The sequence below is a fragment of the Geotrypetes seraphini genome, chromosome 8 (assembly GCF_902459505.1).
Source record: "Geotrypetes seraphini chromosome 8, aGeoSer1.1, whole genome shotgun sequence".
NCBI lineage: Eukaryota > Metazoa > Chordata > Amphibia > Gymnophiona > Dermophiidae > Geotrypetes > Geotrypetes seraphini.
Window position 1 is genome coordinate 1531107 of NC_047091.1, and position 22241 is coordinate 1553347.

The window sequence follows — 22241 nt, forward strand, 5'->3', positions numbered from 1 at the left end:
TGATTTCAAATAACCAGATGCTAAGCATCAGAGAACTTTTTATTTTTTAAAAATGGACTTCAGTTCTCTTTCCAAAACCCAGGTAGCACAGCCACAATCCCACCTCACAGACAAAATTTTAATAGTTTAGTTTATAATTTATATTCAAATCATTCTAGGTGCATGCCAGAGAGAAAAACTTGAAAACATTATTCAAAAACGGCAGCATTGTTTTCTGCCTGGTAACTTGACTGGAAAAGACTTCTTGTTTAATAACTCTATTTGAAGTTTTCTGCACTCTACTGCAGCTATGCATATCATTAAGGCTTGAGGTGGCTAACTGAAATACAGAGTAGGGAAACTATTAAAAGCCACAAGCTAGGGCTGATAGCATACACATAAAGGGTAGTTACAAATGCAGTGAGAAAATACACTCTCTCTAGATTTCGGTCAAATAGCACAGGATGTGCAAGTCCCAATACCAAATGAGAAATAAATTAGTCCTTTGGTTTTCAACTGTGAATGACTGCCAAATATAGAAATGTCATTTATATGCAAGATTTAGGTGAGCATTTTGCTATAACAACTGTAGAAGCCCTAATGATACTGATGGTAGGCAGCAGTGATGAGGTCCAGGTTTACAAAAATGCATCGCACCACTCCTTCAGGCAACCAAAGCAGTCTCTTGCTTGTTTAATGTTGGCTCCGCATACATCCTTTAGCCATTCCCGAAAGAGCTCTTCATCCTTCTTCAGGACTAAAAACTGGCCCAGGACAACATAGGCCTGTGACACAAGAAAAGCAAAACAGAGACACATTAACATTATTTTTGATGAAATGATAGTGATAGAAATTCACAACTTATTTCCAAAGTACAAATAGTAATAGTAGTAGCTTCCCTTACACTCACCACAGGATAGTTACTTCATGGACAGTGACAGTGCTTCTAACCTGCTTACCCACAATAGCTAAGCTTCTCATCAACATTGCATTAGCTATTAATAAGAATATCCTCATCTCCTATGGAAAATAGGTTTCAGAAAGACATCTAAATTCCTCACCTCTTATGTGCTTTCTGTAGCTATGCAATTTAATTGAATCAAATTCAACTAAATTACATAGCTCAAGTAGTAAACAAAAATACTTATCATATAATAATAATAATAACAGTTTATATACCACAGTACCGTTAAGTTCTATGCGGTTTACAAAAGATTAGTGACATATAAGTTGAGTTGACTTAAGGGATGTGGGAACAATGGGGAGAAAGGGCAAGAGGGGAAGGAGGGAAGTGGGTCAGCTGTCTAGGTCTTTCAGGAATAGGTGAGTTTTGAGGCGTTTCCTGAATACCTCATAAGTGGTGGGCAATAGGAGTTGTTCTAGGTCTTTACCCCCTAGAGCAGCCTGATGTGAGAGAAGATGCTCATGGTGTTTTTTTAGTTTGCATCCTCTAACCGGGGGAGAAACGAAGTGCGAGTGGGAACTTCTCTTGTGTTTGTTGGCTGAGAAGGAGAAGAGGTCAGTGATGTATTTAGGGGTTAGACCGCAGAAAACTTTAAAACAGAGGCAGGCAAACTTAAACTTTACATGAGCTTCCATCGGCAGCCAGTGTAGAGGTATGGCGTCACGTGATCAAACTTCTTTAGACCGAAGATTAGTCTGACCGCAGTGTTTTGCATTAGTTGTAAGCGTCGCATATTCTTTTGGGGGATTGCTAAGTAGGCGATGTTACAGTAGTCGAGTTGACTTAATACGAGGGATTATACCAAAGTATGCTTTAATGGATTTAAGTTTCCAGAGGGTGAAAAAACCCTTTTTGATTAGGGAGTCCACCTGGTCTTTCATGGTGAGGCATTGGTCCAGAGTTACACTCAGTATTTTAATGGTGGGCTGTATGGGGTATACTGCATACAGGAAGCATATAATGAATTCTCAAATGTGGATGATGTCATTCATGGAATCCAGTGCACTGTCACTTTATATTTTTAGGGAGTGCCCATACCACACATGTGCCTGTGCCTTCCCGCCTGAAGTAGTAAAGCTAAGCCACCACTACTTAGCTTACTTTAGTAGTAAAGCTAAGTAGTGGGCAGGTTGTGAGACTGCTGTCTTCAGAGAACACATGCTACAAATAAGTAACTTTGCTTTCTCCAAGGACAATCAGGAATAATATTCTCAGATGTGGGACTCCCAAGATGCTAGGAGCATGATTCTGGAAGAGGTTGAACACTGAATATAATGAGCCTGGAGAAATCTGACAAGGTTGAGGGAAAGTTGGTTAAGATTGTGCAGAACTGCTTGCCTAAACAACTGTCTCTTCTGGAGTTGTGTTCTACGCCAGGGTTTCTAAAGTCTGTCCTGGAGTACCCCTTTACCAGTCAGGTTTTCAGGATACCCACAATGAATATGCATGAAAGAAATTTGTTTCTAATGGAGGCATTGTATGCAAATCAAGTTTATGCATACGAGGTGCTACCCAAAAGTTTGGGGAATGTGAACAGCACACGCAAATTGGATATAGGGTCAGATTCACTAACCTGCTCGATTGGGCCCGATCTAGGCAGGTCCGACTAATTCAGTAAAGACAAATATGCAGATGAGGGCGATCGGAGGACTGCCCTCATCTGCCTGCACTGATCACTGTTGTGTGATCCACACTTATGCGCAAACCATCTGTAGAAGGTCTGTGCATGCTCGACCGAACCGGGGCTGGTTTTAAAAAAAAAAAACTTTATTATTGTTTTTAGCCCTGTGAGCCTGTGGTTTTAACCCACTTTAAACCCGCGGGTTAAAACCACGGGCTCTCAGGCCGGGGAAGGGCAGGAGAGATTCGGGGAAAATTCGGAGCAGCATTCAGAGGGGGAAGATCGAGCAGGGCGGCATTCAGGGGGAAGATCAAGCAGGGTGGCATTCAGGGGGAAGATCGTGGCAGAGCAAAGCGGCATGTGGGGCGAGCAGGCAGGACAGATTGCAGGGCAGACAGCAGAGCTTCCAGTCGGAAAGACATTTTTGACTGGTCCCATCGCTTCAGTAGTTGATCGGCTGCCTCAGGGTGTGACGTCTCCGATCAAAACTGAAACCAGAATCAAAACTTAAAATTAAAACTGGATCAGTATATGTCTTCTTAAGACAACAATAAAAACCAAAGCAAGACATACCTTTTGTTCGGAGTACAGACTGGATTTAAATACTCCCGGTACATTGTCATTAATACCGGAAGTGCCATCGCGTCAGTCCTCCGACACTCTTAAAGACACAGAACTACTAAAATACTAAATCCTTCTACACAAGGAAGGAAAAAAGCTGATTATAAAAGTAGAGAAACCCATTCACCCATGTGTTGAACATCTAAAGTGATTGTGTTTCTTTTTCTTTTAATGTTAATTTTTATCCCATTCTAATACTTTGTATCTGTTGACATCTTCTTTTTGATTTTAGGTCTAATATTTTGTTTTATTGCATTGTATCTTGTTTTCAATGTTGAGACACAGTCATGTTTCTTCAGTGAAAAGTGCCCCAATCCAACTTTAAATTCAAGCCCTCCGGTTCCTCACTATTCAGTTTGTGAATCCAAAACTGCTCCGCTTGCAAAAGCCGCTGAGCTCTATTAACGCTGCCTTCTTTAATATGGTCAATGATACAGCAGCGTAAGTCCATATACGTATGATTCTGTTCCAGACAATGCATGACTAAAGGAGCTTACAATCTGTTGTTATGTATGCAACTCTTATGTTCTGTGACTTTTGTAATCAGCTTTTTTCCTTCCTTGTGTAGAAGGATTTAGTATTTTAGTAGCTCTGTGTCTTTAAGAGTGTCAGAGGAGTCCTCAGCACTAGGCCAGCCAGGCAAGCACGTGGGAGCGGCGAGAGGGTGCTTGCAGGGAGAGAGGGCAGGCAGGCTGAACTAGCAGAGAGAGAGGAAGGAGGCACATAGCAGTGGCGAGAGGAGCGGAGTGCATACAGAGAGGCGGAGGAAGGGGCAGAGAGCGTGCAGGGAGGCGGAGAAAGGGGCGGAGAGTCACAGAGAGGAGGTGAAGGCGGAGAAAGGGAGCGGAGAGCATACGGAAGCGGAGGAGACGGAGAAAGGGGGAGAAAAAGCAGCGGAGGAACGTACAAGTGACGGAGGAGGCAAAGCAGGGAAGCGGAGAGGAGCGCTGAAATCGCCAGAGTCGGAGGAGGACGGGACGCACTGGTAACTCCGCCCCCCCCCGACGTCACAGCAGATCTCCCCCCCATAAAAGGGCTCGAGCCAACGGCGAGCGGCAAAGGCGCTTGCCTTAGCGAGAGCGCCTTTGCGAAGGGCCTCAAGAAGGGCATCAAGGAAGGGCTATCAATTTCAGCTGGTCTCTAAAATCCTACAACTAGCTAATTTACCAATCAACTTCAGTCTTTCTTCAATCTTTCCCTCTTCCAGGTCTTTCAACTCTCTACTCCTACCTAACCAACAAGCACACTTAAGAGGTGGACCACACCAACCACTCTATTCTAATTTATCCCTCCAACCTCAACACATTCTGACCAACACCTAACAGCCCCCATTCTGACATATCTATAACATTTACTAAGGGGAGATCCTGCCAATCCAACCTGATCAGCTTCTTTGACTGGGTGACGAGGAAGCTGGATGTTGGTGAGTCCCTGGACATCGTCTACCTGGATTTCAGCAAAGCATTTGATAGCGTGCCACACCGCAGGTTGCTGAACAAGATGAGTTCTTTAGGTTTGGGCGACACATTAATCAAATGGATTGGGAACTGGCTTGGAGGTAGGCTTCAGAGGGTGATTGTGAATGGCACCCCCTCCGAAATTTCAGAGGTGATAAGTGGAGTGCCACAAGGCTCCGTCCTGGGCCAGATCTTGTTCAACATCTATATAAGAGATGTGACAGAAGGGCTCCGAGGTAGAATAACATTGCTCGCCGATGATGCCAATCTGAGCAATGTAGTGAGCAAAAGCACAACAGACAAAAAAGCAATGGCAGACGATATGGTGCATGACTTACTTCTGCTGGAGCACTGGTCTAGGTCCTGGCAACTCAGTTTCAATGTCAAAAAATGCAAAGTCATACACCTGGGAAGCCAAAATCCATGCAAGATTTACACCCTAAATGGCGAGGTCCTGACAAGAACTGAAGCAGAAAGAGACTTAGGGGTGATTGTCAGGGAAGACATGAAGTGTGCAAACCAAGTGGAGCAAGCTTCATCCAAAGCAAGGCAAATCATAGGTTGCATACGCAGGAGTTTCGTCATCCGTAAACCTGAAGTCATTATGCCACTGTATAGATCCTTGGTGAGACCGCACCTGGAGTACTGTGTGCAATTCTGGAGGCCGCATTACCGTAAGGATGTGCTGAGACTGGAATCGGTCCAGAGAATGGCCACCAGGATGGTCTCGGGACTCAAGGAGCTCCCGTACGAGGAGCGGTTGGGGAAATTGCAGCTCTACTCACTCGAGGAACGTCGAGAGAGGGGAGATATGATCGAGACATTCAAATATCTCACGGGCCGCATCAAGGTGGAAGAAGACATCTTCTTCTTCAAGGGTCCCGCGGCAACAAGGGGGCATTCATGGAAAATCAGGGGCGGGAAACTGCACAGTAACACTAGGAAGTTCTTTTTCACTGAAAGGGTGGTTGATTGCTGGAATAGTCTTCCACTTCAGGTTATTGAGGCCAGCAGTGTGCCGGATTTTAAGGCCAGATGGGATAGACATGTGGGATCTATCTGCAAAGATAGATAGGGAGGGTCACTGAAGTGGGCAGACTTGATGGGCCGTGGCCCTTATCTGCCGTCTATTTCTATGTTTCTATGACTGACGCGATGGCACTTCCGGTATTAATGACAACGTATCGGGAGTATTTAAATCCAGTCTGTACTTCGAGCAGCCATCTTTGGATGTAGGAGACGCATTTAGCGTCCAAACTAAAGGTATGTCTTGCTTTGGTTTTTATTGTTGTCTTAAGAAGACATATACTGGTCCAGTTTTAATTTTAAGTTTTGATTCTGGTTTCAGTTTTGTTCGGAGACGTCACACCGTGAGGCAGCTGAATAGTGAAACACTGGCCATTGTCGGTGTACCGATCAACTAAGATAAGTTGAAATTTTCATCTATCGCACAGTATTTTTCATCACACTTGAACTCAGTGCAGTATTTGTTCAATGTAAAGGAGGTTTTTTAGCCAGTGAGGTGAACGCTCCACCATCGCTATTCCACCATTGTGGAGGTGGGAGGGCCCTTGTCTGAGGCTTTTACCTCCGTTTAAAATTGACATGTCAACCTGCACTCTGTTTTCTAACATACCATCAGACAGTGTGCATCTTACCATTGTGAAAGTGTTTTACTAATAGTTCAGCCCTGAAATGAATATAGTATTTTATAACCGGCACTGGCACCCCCCCATGCCAGCGAAAATCAGCAGGAGGGATGCCCCTCTCCCGCACAAGAGCAAAATGCCCCCCCCACCCCGCCAGGGGCCCCCCATAACATCACCTACCCTTCCCCATCCAAAAAAGGCAGGAGGGATGCCCACTTCTTCCTGCTACCGGAGGCTCCCCCCCATACCTTTGTGAGAAGTTGAGAGCAGGATGGATGCTTGGCCCCTCCTCCTCTGAGGCCTGCCAGTCCAAAATGGAGTGCCTTCATGTGATGCACAGGGAGGGGACTAAGGTCCTGATTGGATCAGACATCTAAAGGGAGGGGCTTTAGGCATCTGAGCCAATCAGTGCCTTAGTCCCCTCCCCATGCATCACATGTTGCACAGGGGAGAGGAAGGCCTGCCATTTTGGATTGGTGGACCTCAGAGTAGTAGCGGCCTGCTTTCAACTTCTCACAAAGGTACAGTGGTGGGTAGGGAGCATCTGAAGACAAAGGAGAGGGGAAGTTCACCTGGCAGGAGGGAGTGGGCATCTCTCTTGTCAATTTTTGCTGCCATGGTGGGGGGAGGAGTCCAGCACGGCATTTTTTTTAATGGGGCAGATATTTGTGTGTGTAACACAGACATCTGGGTTATTAAAAAAAAAGAAAAAAAACCCAACAGCTGAGGGGCTTCCCCAAACTGGCTCTGTGCATGTATCAGTTGCTCTCAGAGTGACTAATCAGATGGGGATTACCACAAACCTCCGTGCAAATAATTTGCATGGAGGTTTATTGGTGCATCAAACACTTCTAGAGTCAGCCAAAAAAAATCAACCAACAGCGATTCACATGGTCTTAATGACTGTGTTTTGTGAATCTAGCCTCCACTTGGCCATTTGGTGGTAGGTGAGAAGAACAATCCAATAGTTCAGGATGGTATAGCCACAACACTAAGGAACAGACAAACTTGTTTAAAAACATTGTAAAAGAAGTTTTAAGCAACAGAAAAGATTGGTGGTAGACTGCAGCACTGATTAACCCAAGTTTCCAAGAATATGATATATAGACCTTGTCAAAGCCTTTATCTTCCAGCTTCTTGCCTAATGCATCACCAATGCCAGCCAGGCAACGCACTGGCTTATCCCCCATGGGCTCTGCCACGAAGTCCCGATGCTTCTGGGATGTGGATGACATGTTGGTCAATTGTACTCTGCAAAAATTGAAGCAAAAAATGTCAGCACGACACGAGTTCAAGAAGATAAAACAGATTGCTTAACGGCAGGAGATAATAATCTTTCTAGTAAATAGGCACATCATTCTGGAACACTTATGCTGTGTATCTCTGGTCAAAAATTTGGATCTGGTGAGAGGCCAATGTTCTTCTATTAGTTTAGGATCTTAAGCACAAGAGACCTGCTATCAGTATTTTGAGGGAGCCCACTGCCAGTTCTTTCTCATGCCCTTCTTGAAGGTAAGCTAGAACCAGTGACACTGGTGTTGTAACTGGGTTCTCATTCTTCTGGGTACACTAGCTCTGGAAGCACCTCCAGGCTTCGCACAGGCGGCCATGGTTGACATCTTCTTGGACTTAAGTAGAATGGCAACCACCACCTCTCAATAGCATTTGCGTGCTAAGGCTGCATGCTCAAGAACCCTGCCAAAGAACAACGGATCCTCCAGGGCGTCTAGGCCATGTGAGAGTAAACTTGGATGACAGGGTAGCCTGGAACCCTAGTCATAAGAACATAAGAATTGCCGCAGCTGGGTCAGACCAGTGGTCCATCATGGCCAGCAGTCCACTCTCGCGATGGCCCCCAGGTCAAAGACCTGTGCCCTAACCGAGACCCACCCTACCTGCGTTCGTTCTGGTTCAGCAGGAACTTGTCCAACCTTGTCTTGAATCCCTGGAGGGTGTTTTCCCCTATAACAGACTCTGGAAGAGCATTCCAGTTCTCTACCACTCTCTGGGTGAAGAAGAACTTCCTTACGTTTGTACGGAATCTATCCCCTTTTAACTTTAGAGTGCCCTCTCGTTCTCTCTACCTTGAAGGGGATGAAAGAACTCAAGCTTGTACTCCCTCCTGAATAATTTCCAATACCCAGTGATCTGATGTATATTCACCTACGCCTCTCAGTAAGCTTGCAACCTCCCTTGGGAGGTACAGTTCCTGTTCTGGCATCAGAACTGTTCCTTGGGGGCCACTGTGAGGTGAGATACAAAGAACTGGAAACTTTTAGCACTCCTAAATCTCTGTCTCTAGCCTTTAAAAAAGATCTCTAGACTGAAGGTCCTCCAGAATACAATCGACTCCGCTTAAGTGCAAGCCCTTCAGACCGAATCATCACGTGCGCTTAATCAGAGTACCACTTTTTAGTCATGAAAAAACACAGTACGCTGTAGTCAAATGTAATAAAACTTTTATTCAACAAAAACACACTGAATACAATGTAATACGGTTCAGGTATAAAACAACACTGTTCCGTCTAATGCAATACTGTACACTGTAAACCTTTTTTTAAAAATCAACATTCTACTGAAATAATCAGTCATTGCTTTCTGCATGCAGACTGCATGATTCAGGCTGTGTATCTGACTACTGATGCTGTAAAACTGTCCATAGTCGTGACATCCATTTATCTCCAGATAACAACGTAGCATGTGTAGGGACTTCAGTGCAGCATCTCTGTCCTCATCAGACTCTTGGTTGTCTGCAGTGTCCTTTATGACTATACAGATATCGGAATTAGTGCTGTCAGATGATGTGGGCATATCATTGTCAACAGCGACATACAGCTCAAACTCTTGTGATGAGAGTCCAACTGGGAGTTCAATGGATGAAGTGTCAGCTTCAGTTGTCTCATCAGATGCATGAATGAAGCTCGCCCGTCGATAGCAATATGAAATTGTTGATGAGACTCGACTCCATGCCTCCTGTACCATATGAAAAGAATCGAGCACCGTCATTTTTCTCGCGAACTCAGCAGCTCAGGGGCTGGATTCTGTGCTCGCATCAATCACTGCCATCACATATCTTAGGACGAGTGACCTGTAAAGCACAGTTACTTACTGTAACAGGTGCTATCCAGGGACAGCAGGCAACTATTCTCACATATGGGTGACGTCATCAGCGGAGCCCGGATGCGAAAGCTCACAAGCAGACTTGCTTGAAGAAAACTCGAAGTTTCGAGTCGACCGCATGCGCGAGTGCCTTCCCGCCCAGCGTAGTGCGTGTCTCCTCAGTTCAGATAGCTAGCAGAGTAGCCAACCAGGGGAGGTGGGTGGGTTGTGAGAATAGCTGCCTTCTGTCCCTGGATAACACCTGTTACGGTAAGTAATTGTGCTTTATCCCAGGACAAGAAGGCAGCCTAGTCTCTCATATGGGTGACCTCCAATCTAACCAAAATGGGATGGTGGGAGTGTTGGCAATTTAAGAGAATAAATTTTGTAATACTGTTTGGCCAAACTGTCCATCCCGTCTGGAGAAAGTATCCAGACAATAGTGAGAATTGAAAGTATGAACCGAGGACCAAGTAGCAGCCTTGCAAATTTCCTCAATAGAGTAGATCTGAGGAAAGCTACTGAAGCTGCCAATGCTCTAACTTTGTGGGCTGTGACTCTACTGTATAGGGGTAATCCAGCCTGGGCATAGCAGGAGATACAAGCAGCCATCCAGTTGGAGATGGTATGCTTAGAGATAGGATGTCCCAACTTATTTGGATCGAAGGAGACAAAAAGTTGAGGAGCAGTTCTGTGTGATTTGGTGCGCTCCAAATAGAAGGCCAAAGCACGTTTACAGTCCAGAATATGAAGAGCTATTTCTCCAGGATGAGAATGAGGCTTTGGAAAGAAGACTGGAAGAACAATGGATTGGTTGAGATGAAATTCTGAGACCACTTTAGGGAGGAATTTAGGATGAGTGCGAAGGACCTTGTCATGATGAAATACTGTGAAAGGTGGATCAGCAACTGAAGCTTGCAGCTCACTGACTCGTCGAGCAGAAGTGAGGGCAATGAGAAAAACCACTTTCCAAGTGAGATACTTCAGATGAGTCTTGTCAATTGGTTCAAATGGAGGCTTCATCAGTTGAGCAAGGATAACATTGAGGTCCCAAACCACAGGAGGCGGTTTGAGAGGAGGTGTGACATTGAAAGTCCTTTCATGAATCTGGAAACCACTGGATGAGCAGAGGGGTTTCCCTTCAATAGGCTGATGGAAAGCTGCAATTGCACTGAGATGGACTCAGATTGATGTAGACTTGAGGCCAGCAGTCGATAAGTGCAAAAGATAATCCAAAACAGAAGATAAGGAAGAATGTTGAGGCGCCTTATGAGAAAAACACCACGTAGAAAATCTAGTCCATTTTTGGCGATAGCATTGTCTGGTGGTAGGTTTCCTAGAAGCCTCCACAATGTCTCCGACAGGTTGAGAAAACTGCAGAGGAGTCATGTTGAGAGGTACCAAGCTGTCAGGTGTAGAGACTGCAGGTTGGGATGAAGTAGAGATCCCTGACTCTGTGTAAGCAGAGATGGAAAAACTGGTAGAAGGTATGGCTCCCTGCTGCTAAGTTGAAGTAGAGGGGAGTACCAAGGATCATGCCACCGAGGAGCAATCAGAATCATGGTGGCATGATTGTTCTTTAACTTGACCAGAGTCTTGAGAATGAGAGGGAATGCATACAGGAAGAGATTCGTCCATTCCAGGAGAAAAGCATCTGCTCGAGGCGATGAGGAGAGTATATCCTGGAGCAGAACTGAGGCAGTTTGTAATTGTGGGGAGCTGCAAAGAGGTCTATCTGAGGTGTTCTCCACTGTGAAAAAATGTGATGAAGAGGCGAGGAATGGAGTATCCATTCATGAGGTTGCAGAAGACGACTCAAGTTGTCCGCCAAGCAATTGTTCGCCCCTTGGATATAGAGAGCTTTGAGGAAGGTGTTGTGGCAGATTGCCCAGTCCCAAACCTTCAGAGCTTCATGACAAAGGGAGGCAGATCCCGTCCCTCCCTATTTGTTGACATAATACATGCCGACTTGGTTGTCTGTCCGAATGAGGGCTACCTGGTCGTGAAGATGTTGGAAAGCATTGAGAGCCTTGAGGATCGCTCCGAGTTCCAATAGATTGATATGACACCGACGATCCGTACTGGTCCAGTGGCCTTGGATATGGAGACCATCAAGATGAGCGCCCCAAGCATAGGTCGAAGAATCTGTCGTGAGGACCTTCTGATGGGGGGGGAGGGGGCGTTTGAAAAAGCAAGCCTCTGGAGAGATTGGAAGAGAGCATTTACCAACAGAGAGACTGCTTCAATGAAGGAGTGATTTGTGTGTCGAGGAAGTGGGTCGCAAACCTGCGTCCATTGAGATGCCAGGGTCCACTGAGGAATTCTGAGGTGAAGTCTGGCAAAAGGAGTCACATGTACTGTGGAGGCCATGTGACCCAGAAGTACCATCATGTGTCTCACTGAGATGGAAGAGCGGGAAGACACTGTATGACAGAGTTGAAGAAGTTTCCAGACATTGTTGTGGAAGGAATGCTGAGTTGGATAGTATCCAGAACAGCTCTGATGAATTGTAGATTCTGTGAGGGCTGAAGATGGGATTTGGGAAAGTTGATTTCGAATCCCAAACTTTGTAGGAACCAGGTAGTCCGTTGGGTTGCTACAATAACCCCCTGAGATGAGCCAGTCGTCGAGGTAGGGAAATACCTGAAGACCATGGTTCCTTAGAGCTGCTGCTACCACAACCAGGCACTTGGTGAACACTATGGGAGAGGAAGCCAGGCCAAAAGGCAGCACTGTGTATTGATAATGCAGATTCCCCACCTGAAATCTGAGGTATTGACGGGAGGCCGGATGAATGGGAATGTGAGTGTAGGCCTCCTTGAGATCCAGAGAGCATAACCAGTCATTCTGCTCGAGAAGGGGATAAAGGGATGCCAGGGACAACATTCAAAATTTTTCTTTGACCAAAAATTTGTTGAGAGCCCTGAGATCCAGAATGGGCCACAGATCACCTGTCTTCTTTGGAACAAGGAAGTAACGGGAGTAAAACCCCCTGTTCTGCTGGTCCAGAGGAACTGGTTCGATGGCATGGAGACGAAGCAGAGCTTGAGCTTCTTGAAGAAGGGTGGTCTGGGAAGGATTGGAAGGATACTCTCTTGGAGGAAGCTCTGGTGGAACCTGAGTGAAATGAAGAGTATCCTTCCCTGATGATGGTCAGTACCCAGAGGTCGGATGTAATTGACATCCATCGGTGGTAAAAAAGATGGAGACGACCTCCTATAGGGGGGAAAGGAAGGCAGAGTCAGAACGGTGGATGTTATGCTCTGTTTTAAACAGTCATAAAGGCTGAGTAGCCTTAGGTGCAGCAGAAGGTTGAGGTTTTTGTTGCTTCTGAGGCTGCTGTTTTTTAAGAGGAGGACGATTGTAAGGAGCCAACCTCGGAGCAAAATGCCATTGATAGATAGGAGCAGGGCATGTAGGTTTGGCAGGAGCCGGCTTTGGCTTAGGTCTGACAATAGAAGCAAAGGATTTTTCATGTTCAGACAATCTCTTGGTAGCTGCCTCGATAGATTCATCAAAGAAGTAATTGCCTGCACAAGGAATATTAGCTAAGCGATCCTGAAGATTAGGGTCCATGTCAATGGTATGAAGCCAGGCAAGGCGACGCATGGCTACAGAGCAAGCAGCTGCCCGGGCAGACAACTCAAAGGCATTATAAGATGACTGGAGGAGATGTAATCGGAGTTGTGATAAAGAAGCAAGGACTTCTTGAAATTCAAAGTGCTTTTGAGTATCCAAATAAGTCATGAATTTTGGTAATAGAGAAATGAGGAACTCAAAATAAGTAATAAAATGAAAATTATAATCGAGGACTTTAAAGGACATCATGGCATTTTGATAGATCTGACGTCTGAATTTGTCCATAGTTTTTCCTTCCCTTCCAGGAGGAACGGTGGCATAAACCTTGGAAGGAAGGGATCTCTTCAAGGAGGACTCGACTAGCAGGGACTGATGAGATAACTGTGAGTTGTCAAACCCTTTGCGATGTACAGTTTTATACTTAGAGTCCAATTTGCCTGGAACAGCCGGTATGGTATAAGGGGTCTCCAGGCATTGACCAAAAATCTGAGACAAAAGCTTGTGAAGAGGAAGCTTAAGTGACTCTGCCGGAGGTTGAGGGAGATGCATGACTTCGAGGTACTCCTTAGAGTATTTGGAACCAGCATCTAATTGAATATCCAAGTCAACAGCCATCTGACGAAGAAAAGATGAGAAAGATAGCTGATCTGCCAATGCTTTGCCTCGAGAAGGACTCGAGGATGTTGAGGCAGCCTGGGTCGAATATGAAGCTTCGGCAGGAAAAAAGGCATCAAAAGAATATGGAGACTTGGACGAAACAATCGAAACCGCTGCATCCTCGAGGTTTGGAAGTAGAGACCTCGAGCGAGGAGTCAGCGGTCTAGTCGAAGTAGGAGTAGAGCGAGGCTTAGTTGAAGAGGGACGTTCTTTAGAAGAAGAACTATGCCTGGAAGTATGCCTCGATGAAGGCCTCGATCATCGGTGAGAACGGTGCTTGGAAGCAGATCTCGAAGACTTCACCTCAGAGACAGAAGCAGCCGATGCCACCAAAGAATGGATAGGACTGGAGGCTGTAGATCGAAGCTTGATGGAGGAACCTCAATGCACTCCCAAAGACTCTGCTCCTTGTATAGAGTGTGAGGATTCCTGCCGAGGCACTTGCAAAGATTCTGTTCCTTGCTTCACGTGCTTGGATGCCAGACACTCGCAGAGACTCTGCTCCCTGCAAAGAGTGCGTAAGCTCGGACTGAGGCAAAAGAGAGTCTGCTGAATGGCCAGGCTGGATGAGAGGACAAAGCTTCGGTCCCATATTAGTAAGGAACTGAATGAATTGCTTCTCCAACATGGTCTGGAAAGAAGCCGGCAAGGATGGATCCGCGTCTGAAACTGGACCATCTGCTTTGGCTGGAGGTTCCACCGAGGAAGTGTAAATGTGCTTTGACTTGGAAGTCTTAGGCACTTTAAGCACCACCGCTGGAACTTTCTGCTGAGCTATCTGACCTGAGGAAACAGGGGAAGATACAGCAGGTGTCGAAGAGAGAGCCGCTGCAAACGACGAAGGTCTGATGAAGCAGTAGAAGCAGGAATCTCGGTCGAAGGTGAGGCCGAGGGCGCCTTTGATGTCGCGGGATCGGAGGAAGAATCCATCATGAACACCTTCTCCACCAAAAGATGACGTTTAAGGGCCCGAGGTTGAAGAGTAGCACAGTGCTCGCACGACTTCGGGTTATGTTCCGGCCCAAGGCACTGACGGTATGGGTCCATAAGGGAAATCGCACGCTGGCACTGGCTACACTTCTTGAAGCCCGTGACAGGCCGGGACATAGAAGGAAAAACAGCCGCCACAAAATTGAAGCCCTTGCACTGCGGCCGAGCAGCCTGCCCCGGCAGACGGACGGAAGATTGAAAAATGTTTTGTTTTTAAACTAGAAATAAAAGAAATAAAGTAAGAACAGCGATTCGTGAAGAAAAAAATACAAACCGCGGTTCAGAGAAGGCATGAAGTAACGAAGTTAAATGCAGAGAGTCAAAGACGGACTTCTCAGCTCTGCGGAAAACTGAGGAGACACGCCCTACGCTGGGCGGGAAGGCACTCGCGCATGCGCGGTCGACTCGAAACTTCGAGTTTTCTTCAAGCAAGTCTGCTTGCGACTTCTGCATCCGGGCTCCGCCGATGACATCACCCATATGTGAGAATAGGCTGCCTGCTTGTCCTAGGATAATGACGTTTGCGATTATCCCTTGGTCCATCGGCTGGATCAAAGAGGTCGTGTTTGCAACAGAAACACGAGTTTGATGTTGGTTAGTCTTACGTCATTGTTGTATGCTGCGCAGTTATCACACAGCATTACAATGTGCCTGCTACGCCTTCTCATCAGATTGTCAAGCATCTGCAACCATTCAATCCACAATGTCGCTGTCATCCTGCAACCATTTAATCTATAATGTCACTTGTCATCCATGCGTTTTTGTTTCTTTCATATTCAACAGGCAGGTGTTTAATGTTTTTGAAGCACCGAGGATTTCGACTCTTCCCAATCACCAGTGGCTCGAGCTTTTCACTACCGTCCAAACTGAAACTGAGCAGCAATGTCAATTGTTCCTTTGGCACCTTGAAGCCAACAGTTTTGCTGCGTTTGAAAGCCAATGTTCCATCAGGGATGGCACGCCAGTACAGGCCCATCTCATTGGCATTGAAAACGTCATATGGTTCATATCCACCAACGACTGATGGCAACACTTCCATGACCCATCTTTCTGCACCAAACTCATCCACGTCGTTTTTCGCTGTTTCTTAAATTTTATGCCGTTATGAACTTTCCACCTCTCTAACCATCCATTTGCTGCATTAGTCTTCTATGACCAGTTCTTCAGATAACTGTGCCGCTTTCTCCATCAGCAGAAGTCCACTGATTGGCAGTTGTCGACTTCTAGCTTCAGCAAACCATCGCAGCAATGCCTGTTCAACGTCTCTAGCCTTCCCAAATCTTTTCTGTTTTCTGATAGGATTGCTGTTGTTTTGCCAGTCTTTCAATATGGCTTGGTTATTATTATTATTTTTTTTTTGTAAATCCGAGAAATCTGGCTAGGATGAACGCTGTAATATTTTGCAATAGAGATCTGACTCTCCCTTTGGTCAAGTCTCTAAGACATTGACACGTTCCGCCAAAGACAATGATTTTTGACCAGCATTGTGGATACGTTCATATGCAGAAACCATGCTCAGGATCCTGAATAGATTGTACAGAGCATCTGCCATTTAATCCATTCTTAACATAAGAAACTGGAGAATACGCCATCAGCATCTTCTCCCAGAACACGACTTAACTGTGAAAGGAAAATCCATGTGACATACGACGCCGCTGCTGCCACCTTCAACCCCAATGGCACAGCTTCAAATTCTCTCTTAAGGATAAAGTCCAGCCTCCGATCCTAGTGTGTATCCTTCAACAACACTCCCCCTTCCTAGGGAGTGAAGTATGCTTTGTAACCTGTGCTACCAGGGAATCATCCTTTGATGGACTGAACAGCTAATGAAATTCAGCATCCATCGTGTAAAGTTTTGTCATGGTTTAGTAATGTCTGGATGGGAGGGAAAGCATGTGGTCTGAGCCTTGGTGCTACTCATAAGCGAGTACTGGCAGTAAAGGCCCGAAGAGTCTATCTTTAATTTTTGGAGAGACTCAGTAATCTCCAAAAGAGCTGAGGCTTAAACAGTTGGGTCCTCTCCAAAATTCAGGGCTGCCACCTGGTCGGAAACCGACTCTACCAGGCACAATGCTGAGTCCCCTAATAATCAGGACCCGACTAGGACAGTAAAAGCATAGATACTGAATTAATTTCAACACAGTCCTCTTCTGAATGCACCCCCACATCTTGCGCATAGCTCTGCCATGGCAAAAATGCACCCTTAGAGGGAATAACCCCTGGTGCTACCACCGTCGCGACCCCAATGGGTCACTGCAACCACTGTAGTATAGTTATGCTTCGTACATCATGCTTATAAATTCTGGAGCAAAAGCCAGACCAGGACACCCAGAAGACTCTGGCAGGTGCTCCTGTGGTCCACTCAAAGTTAATTTAAAATTTGATAAATCGCCTTTACGTGGTTTCAAGGCGGTTTACAGTTAAAATTAGCGTGTTATTTTACAGCAGTGGTCTCAAACTCGCGGCGCGGGGGGCCACATGCAGCTCACCAGGTACTATTTTGAGGCCTTCGGTATGTTTATCATAATCACAAAAGTAAAATAAAACAGTTTCTAGAACATATATCTCTTTAGCTTTTCAACTATAAACAGTTTTACCTCATGCAAAATTGTAATTTCTTTAATAAGACATTAACTGTTTTTTCTAAGGCCCTCCAAGTACCTACAAATCCAAAATGAGGCCCTGCAAAGGGTTTGAATTTGAGACCACTGCTTTACAGTAACCAAAACAGTTAATAACATTGAACTGGACATATTGACTCACTTGAACATTAAGATAAAATGGGGAGAACTACAATTTTGGATAGAAAAGATACATTTAGGGCAAAAACAAAATGTAGGATGAAATAAAAAATAAAAGATCTTAAAAAAAAAAAAAAAATCTCCGGGGTTTCACAGTAGACACGCAGCTGCACTTTGCATGGAATGCCCTTTTTCCAGTTCCCAACTCTAGTTGGAATTTCTGACCTGGAACTTGATCCAAGAGGGATCCCATACCTCCAGAGGGACTAGAGGAAGCTAAGCTAGTGGCTCCTGCCCCCTTCCCACCCCACATGCCACACAAATGTCCTTGGTTGGTAATCCATCGCAAAACTGGTATGGATCCTTAGTATCCTGGCCTGAGGAGTCCATCTAGACTGATTTTGGGTTAAATTTAAGTGTTTTATTTTAAAATCGGGAAATTCATGTCCCTAGCCCTAGAAAAAGACCCCTCTCCCTGACTTATCTCATAAGTTGTCACAGCCTTACTGTGCTAATCTTGTAGCTGCAAAAGAGCTGGAATTGCAGCCACAGAACTTCTGCCTCAAACAAGCCAGGAAATTCAGATAGCTTGCTTCTTCAGACTGCCCTCAGTCCAAATGGCTGGACTGAGCCCTCAGACCCCCACCAGAACTCAATTCTGGTGGAAAACTGCCATGCGACCACCCAACCTGCACTCAAGCTCTCTGTAGACAAAGGCTGGAGTGAGCCATGCTCCCAAGGGAACGGTCCCTGAGTTTCCGGACTGTTAATGCAGGCTGGCTAAGAAGGCTGTTCCTTGGCTACAAACTACTGCTCTCAGAGCCTGTGTTCTCTGCAGCCAGAGATGTCCCTAAATTGGGAGCCTCCACAGCACTGATAATAAAAGTGACCGGATAAAAAATCTGAAATTAAATTTAAAATAAATACGAGCAGAAGAGACTGGCTCCTACCATCTCGTGTGTAGAGAGTAAAACTGAGATTACATGACAGCCCAGAGGGATGAGAAATGGAGCAGAAAAATGTAAATGAGGCTCTCAATACAGGAGCTTGAAACCAGAGATAGACAACCCAAGTGTTCCAGAATGATGTGCCTATTGCACTAGAAAGGAGCATTGGGATCTCCCATCAATAATTTTCTAAAATCAAATCAGGCACCTCTCAACTCAAGACAGAATACAGGTGATCCTGCTTGTAGGGAGTAGAAGGGCTAGATTCCAGCTGTCTATCTATCTGATCCCTTAAGTCCCTGATAGTTTTGTCCTATTATGCTAGTTTAATTCCTGCTTTCCCAGTCTTCATTTTTTGTTTTTATCAAATTAAAATTGAATAAAGTAAAAATATTGAACGTTACACACAAAACATTACAATGCTGAGAATTTAAAAAAAAAAAAAAAAAAAAAAATCACATCTAGCGCCTATCTTTCAGACATGCCCTAGTCCATTTATTTTTCCAGCTGTGACAGCATTGTCAAATAAGTCAGGCACACAGTATCTGACCAAAGATAAAAGCAAAGTGTAGAGCAGGATATTCAGTCCTATATTTAGGAGACATTACATGACACTATATTGCCACTGCCAATGCACAATGGTGTGCCCCGAAGAGCTTCCAGAATTTTACTTTATTTTAAAATTTCCTTCATACATACAGGCAGTCCCTGTTTCACAAACATCCGATTTACGTCGGACTTGTCCTTAGAACGGGGATCCTGTTCTACCATCGGTGTTCCAACGCGCCCCTCTCCCTCCCTCCATTCTGTATACTAAATATGTGCCTCCCTCCAGCGGATGTTTACCTTCTTCTGGCCGGTTCCCTCTTCCTTGTTGAAGTCAGACCATTGTATAATGGGGAAGAGGGACCAGGTTCTATCTGCTGCTGTTGATTCTTTGTCTGAGGGGATTATAGTGATATCAGGAGAGTTGGGTTTCCAGCGAGGTTGGTCCTGGCATTTGAGATTTTATTTTTGAAGTGTTCTGCTAGTGTGGAGGCTGAGGGGGGGGAGGGGTGTTATCAAAGGCCAGGTAAGGTTTGGTGTCTGTGAGTTCTTTCAGTATTTGGAATAGTTTTTTTAGTGTCTTGGGTTTCTCTGCTTATTAGGTTGGTGTAATATGTCTTTCTTTTGTCTTTTAATTGTAGCTTATATTGTAGGATGAGTATTTTCCATTCGATTTTTATGGGTTCTTGGTTGGTTTTCCTCCATTTTCTTTCAAGTCGTCTGCATTGTCTTTTGAGTAGGAGTAGTTCATTGTCAAACCATTTGTCAGATCGTCTGCTGATTCTGGTTTTTGTTTGCATTGGGGCTAGCTCATTTAAGGTGGCTTTACTTAAGCTGCTCCATTGTGAAATGAAGTTTTTGGTGTTAGATTCTTGGATTAATTCATCTGTTTTTGACCAGAATTTGGAGGGGTCGATATGTTTACGTGAATTGTAGGTTAGTTTTTGGGATTTTGGTTTAGATTTGTTTTTGGCCCAGTTGATATTGAAGGAGTTTGTATAGTGGTCTGACCATAGTGAATGAGACCACTTTCCATTTGATGTTTGAATATCTGGGAGAAGGGGCTGTTGCATCATGAAGGCTGCGATGTCTATTTGGTGACCTTTTTCATGGTGGTTTGTGGGTCTAGGATCTTGTATGTTAAGGCTTCGAGAAAGGATAGTAGGTTTTCTACTTGTTTGGAGGAGTTACCTTCGAGATGTAGGTTTAGATCACCTAGGATAAGGTTGTATGGGGTCAATAGTGAATTTCGGTATAAAAAATCTTCAATTTCCGATTTTGCAGTATTCCATTTTCCTGGTGTTATATAGCATAGTATGCATGTCATGGATTCTTTTAGTGTGGAGCATGAGAGCTGGCATGCTAGAAGGTCCATGTAAGGAGTGGATATTTTGTCTAGTGTGTTAATGTTAAATGATTTTCTGATTATAATGGCTAGACCGCCTCCTTTTTTGTTTTCTCTGCAGACCACTGCTGTTTTGTAGTCTTTTGGGCAGATTTCAGTAATCCTGGGGTCTTCGTCTGATGTTAGCCAGGTTTCTGTGCGGAATAGGCAGTCTATGTTCTCGTTTTGTATCCAGTCTTTTATGTGTTCTGTTTTTGGGCCTACGTCTCTTATGTTGAGGTAGGCACAAGTAAGAGTGGTGAATTCTGTTTGTGGACCAGATGTTGTTAAAGGGTATATGAGTGTTCTTGGGTAGGTGTATTGTTTGGACTTGGGAAGGTGAGAAGGTCTTCCTTTCCATGGTGATGGTGAGTGATGGTGTGTTATATATAGGTCTGGCGATTGGTGTCTGTGTTCCCTATGACAGACCAGAGTGGGTGGTGGTTTCTGTTTGTAGTTGTGATGACTGGTATTGAGTAGATGTAGTTTGCATTTTGTCTTCCTGTTGGTTAGGAGCAGGAGTAAGATTATGACAGTTAGCATTCTTTTCTTTAGTAGTTGATTCATCTTGGGAATTGGTTGTTTTGGGGGGGGGTTTTTTGGAAAGTAGTTTTCTCGCTGAGCTTTTTGAAGTGATTGGAGCGTAGTGTTTGGGCGTAGTGCTCTCCCACGTCTGTAGTCCTCGGTCGCTCCGGTCAGCAAGATGGTAGTTGAAAGGAAGAAACAGCAGTAGATTTCCTGTGCTCGGGCGATGTGCTCTCCCATGCCTGTAGTTCTCAGTCATTCCGGTCAGCAAGATGGTAGTGAAACGAAGAAACAGCAGTAGATTTCCCGTGGTCAGGGCGATGTGCTAAGGCGGAGTGGTCTCCCATGCCTGTAGTCCTCAGTCGTCCCGGTCAACAAGATGGTAGTGAAATGAAGAAACAGCAGTAGATTTCCCGTGGTCAGGGCGATGTGCTTGGAATCTCAGGCATAAAATGTTTTTCTTTTTAACCGTGCCCGACGCATCATCTTTACACAAAATGAGGGGGGGGGAAGGTATCCTCTGCAGCAAGAGCCACTCTCTGCGCATCTGATCTAGAATGCTGAGAGGTTTATGAGACATTTCCCTGGAACTGCGCTTGCGTTTTGCCGGAGAGCCGTCCATACCCTTTTAAGGTCACTAGATGCAAATTTCACAGCGCTGGCAGCTGTAAGCCCAAAATAGACCTCTCCAGGGTGTAAGGCATGGAATTTGCATACACCCTGCCCCCCTTGCGGGCTGCGGCGCATATGGAAACTGGCTATAAAACCGACAGCCATCTTCTGCAAACGAGTCATGAATCCATGCCATCATGTCCTCAGGAGGCCATCTGTGAAGTTTGGAGTGAAAACGAAGCTTCTAAGTGCAAAAAATATACCGTATATTTCACTCCATAAGGCGTACTTTTTCCACCCCTAAAAAGTGGGTGGAAATAATGGTGCGTCTTATGGAGCGAATACCCAACCCACTCCAGTTACCTTTTTTAAATTCTGAGGCCCTCCCTCACTGGACACGGCTGCCTGCGTTTCCCTGAGCACCGACAGCTGGCGCGGTTGCCTCTGAGTTTTCTTCCCTTGCGGCAGAGTGATGCACAAGGCTGCTGGCATGGTCCTGGGGGCACTAGGGACATAGGACAGAGGCACTTGGGGCACTAGGGACAGAGGCACTGGGGGGGCACTATGGACATAGGAAGGAAGGAAGGAAGGAAGGAGGGAATAAAAAGGGACAATTGTTGGGCCTGAGTGTAGAAAAAAAATAAATGAAAGAAAGGATACACAGACAGAAGGAAACATAACCAGAGACTCATGAAATCACCAGACAACAAAGGTAGGAAAAATGATTTTATTTTCAGTTTAGTGATCAAAATGTGTCAGTTTTGAGAATTTAAATCTGCTGTCTATATTTTGCACTAGATTTGTCTATTTTTCTATAGTTAATGAGGTGACATTGCATATTTTAAAGACATTTGCCTTGACATCTTTGAA

General features: G+C 45.2%; 1 protein-coding gene across 2 annotated transcripts in view; it reads right to left on the reverse strand.

Moving 5' to 3' along the window:
- The window catches only part of LOC117365333 (barrier-to-autointegration factor B), a 23657-nt gene continuing 1416 nt past the window's right edge, over window positions 1-22241 (reverse strand). For both annotated transcript variants that reach the window (XM_033955650.1, XM_033955651.1), the window contains exons 2-3: window positions 7401-7542; window positions 1-764 (exon numbers count right to left, since the gene is read on the reverse strand). In XM_033955650.1, the coding sequence (XP_033811541.1) occupies window positions 618-764; window positions 7401-7526 (273 nt within the window). In that variant the 5' untranslated portion in view covers window positions 7527-7542 and the 3' untranslated portion in view covers window positions 1-617. The remainder of the gene's footprint in view (window positions 765-7400; window positions 7543-22241) is intronic.